Raw genomic sequence first — 941 nt, 5'->3', positions numbered from 1 at the left:
GGGGCGCAGGGGCAGCTCCCGCCACTGTGTGCACCGCTGGGGGAGGCATGGGTGGCATGTGCCCCCTGGATTTGTGCTTGGGGCAAGGGCAGGCTGCGCACTGCATGTTCGGGGCCAAGGGCTGGGCCAAGCTCTTCCCAGAAGGGGACAAGGGGGCTGTGCTCAGGGCTATGCTCGGGCTGGGTGGACGGTGGCACTGGGAGGGGGGCTATGGGGTGAGCTGTGGCCCCCCCTCCCAGTGCTGTCCCTTCCTGCCCTGAGCGCAGCCCTGGCCCAGCCCCCCTGCTGGGAAGAGGTGGGTGCAGACTCTGGCCCCAAGCCCTCAGTGGACAGCCTGCCTTTGCCTTGTGCACAAATCTGGGGTGGGGCATGTGCCCCTCAGAGGTGCGTGCAGTAGCAATAGCTGTTCCCCCCCCCCCAGCCCCACAGATGAGCCGCCCGCTGCTCAGTCCCACACTCTGCCCCACCCCGGCTGGGCAGCGCCTACCCCTGTTCCAGTCCCACTCCCTCCCTCATGGTGGGGGCCTTGATTTGGCTTCCCCACGCCCCTTCCCTCCCCCATGTGTTTCAGTTGGGGCAGGGAAGAGGGCTGCTGACAGCCACAGCTGTTCCATAGAAGATGGGGTATAGGTTTGGAGGGGGATAGCTCACTTCAGGTTGATTTTTTTTTTTTTCTTCCCCCTCAATCTCTGTCTCTCTCTCTCTCCTCCAGGAGTCTGATGGGGGTCTGTATATTTGCATGAACACGTTCCTTGGCTTTGGGAAGCAATACGTGGAGAAACACTACCAGAAGACAGGCCAGCGGGTATATCTGCACCTCAGGAGAACACGCAGACTGGTAAGAAGGGGGCAGTGGATACTAAAAAACATGTCCCCCAACCTGCTCTGAGGCTGAAAGGAGAGGGCCATCTCTGCATTCATTTAGACCTGGGTGTGTCGTG

General features: G+C 61.1%; 1 protein-coding gene across 1 annotated transcript in view; it reads left to right on the top strand.

Moving 5' to 3' along the window:
- Positions 1-670: 670 nt before the first annotated feature.
- USP5 (ubiquitin specific peptidase 5) overlaps positions 671-941 on the top strand; it is a gene marked incomplete at its 5' end in the record, with an annotated part of 36,011 nt that continues 35,740 nt past the window's right edge. The window contains one exon of the mRNA XM_019526682.1: positions 671-838. Within this exon, the coding sequence (XP_019382227.1) occupies positions 671-838 (168 nt within the window). The remainder of the gene's footprint in view (positions 839-941) is intronic.

The sequence above is a fragment of the Gavialis gangeticus genome, unplaced genomic scaffold (genome assembly GCF_001723915.1).
Source record: "Gavialis gangeticus isolate Ggan-Ray unplaced genomic scaffold, GavGan_comp1, whole genome shotgun sequence".
Taxonomy (NCBI): domain Eukaryota; kingdom Metazoa; phylum Chordata; order Crocodylia; family Gavialidae; genus Gavialis; species Gavialis gangeticus.
Note: the sequence above shows the minus strand (reverse complement) of the source record. Positions and strands in the feature narration are given on the sequence as shown.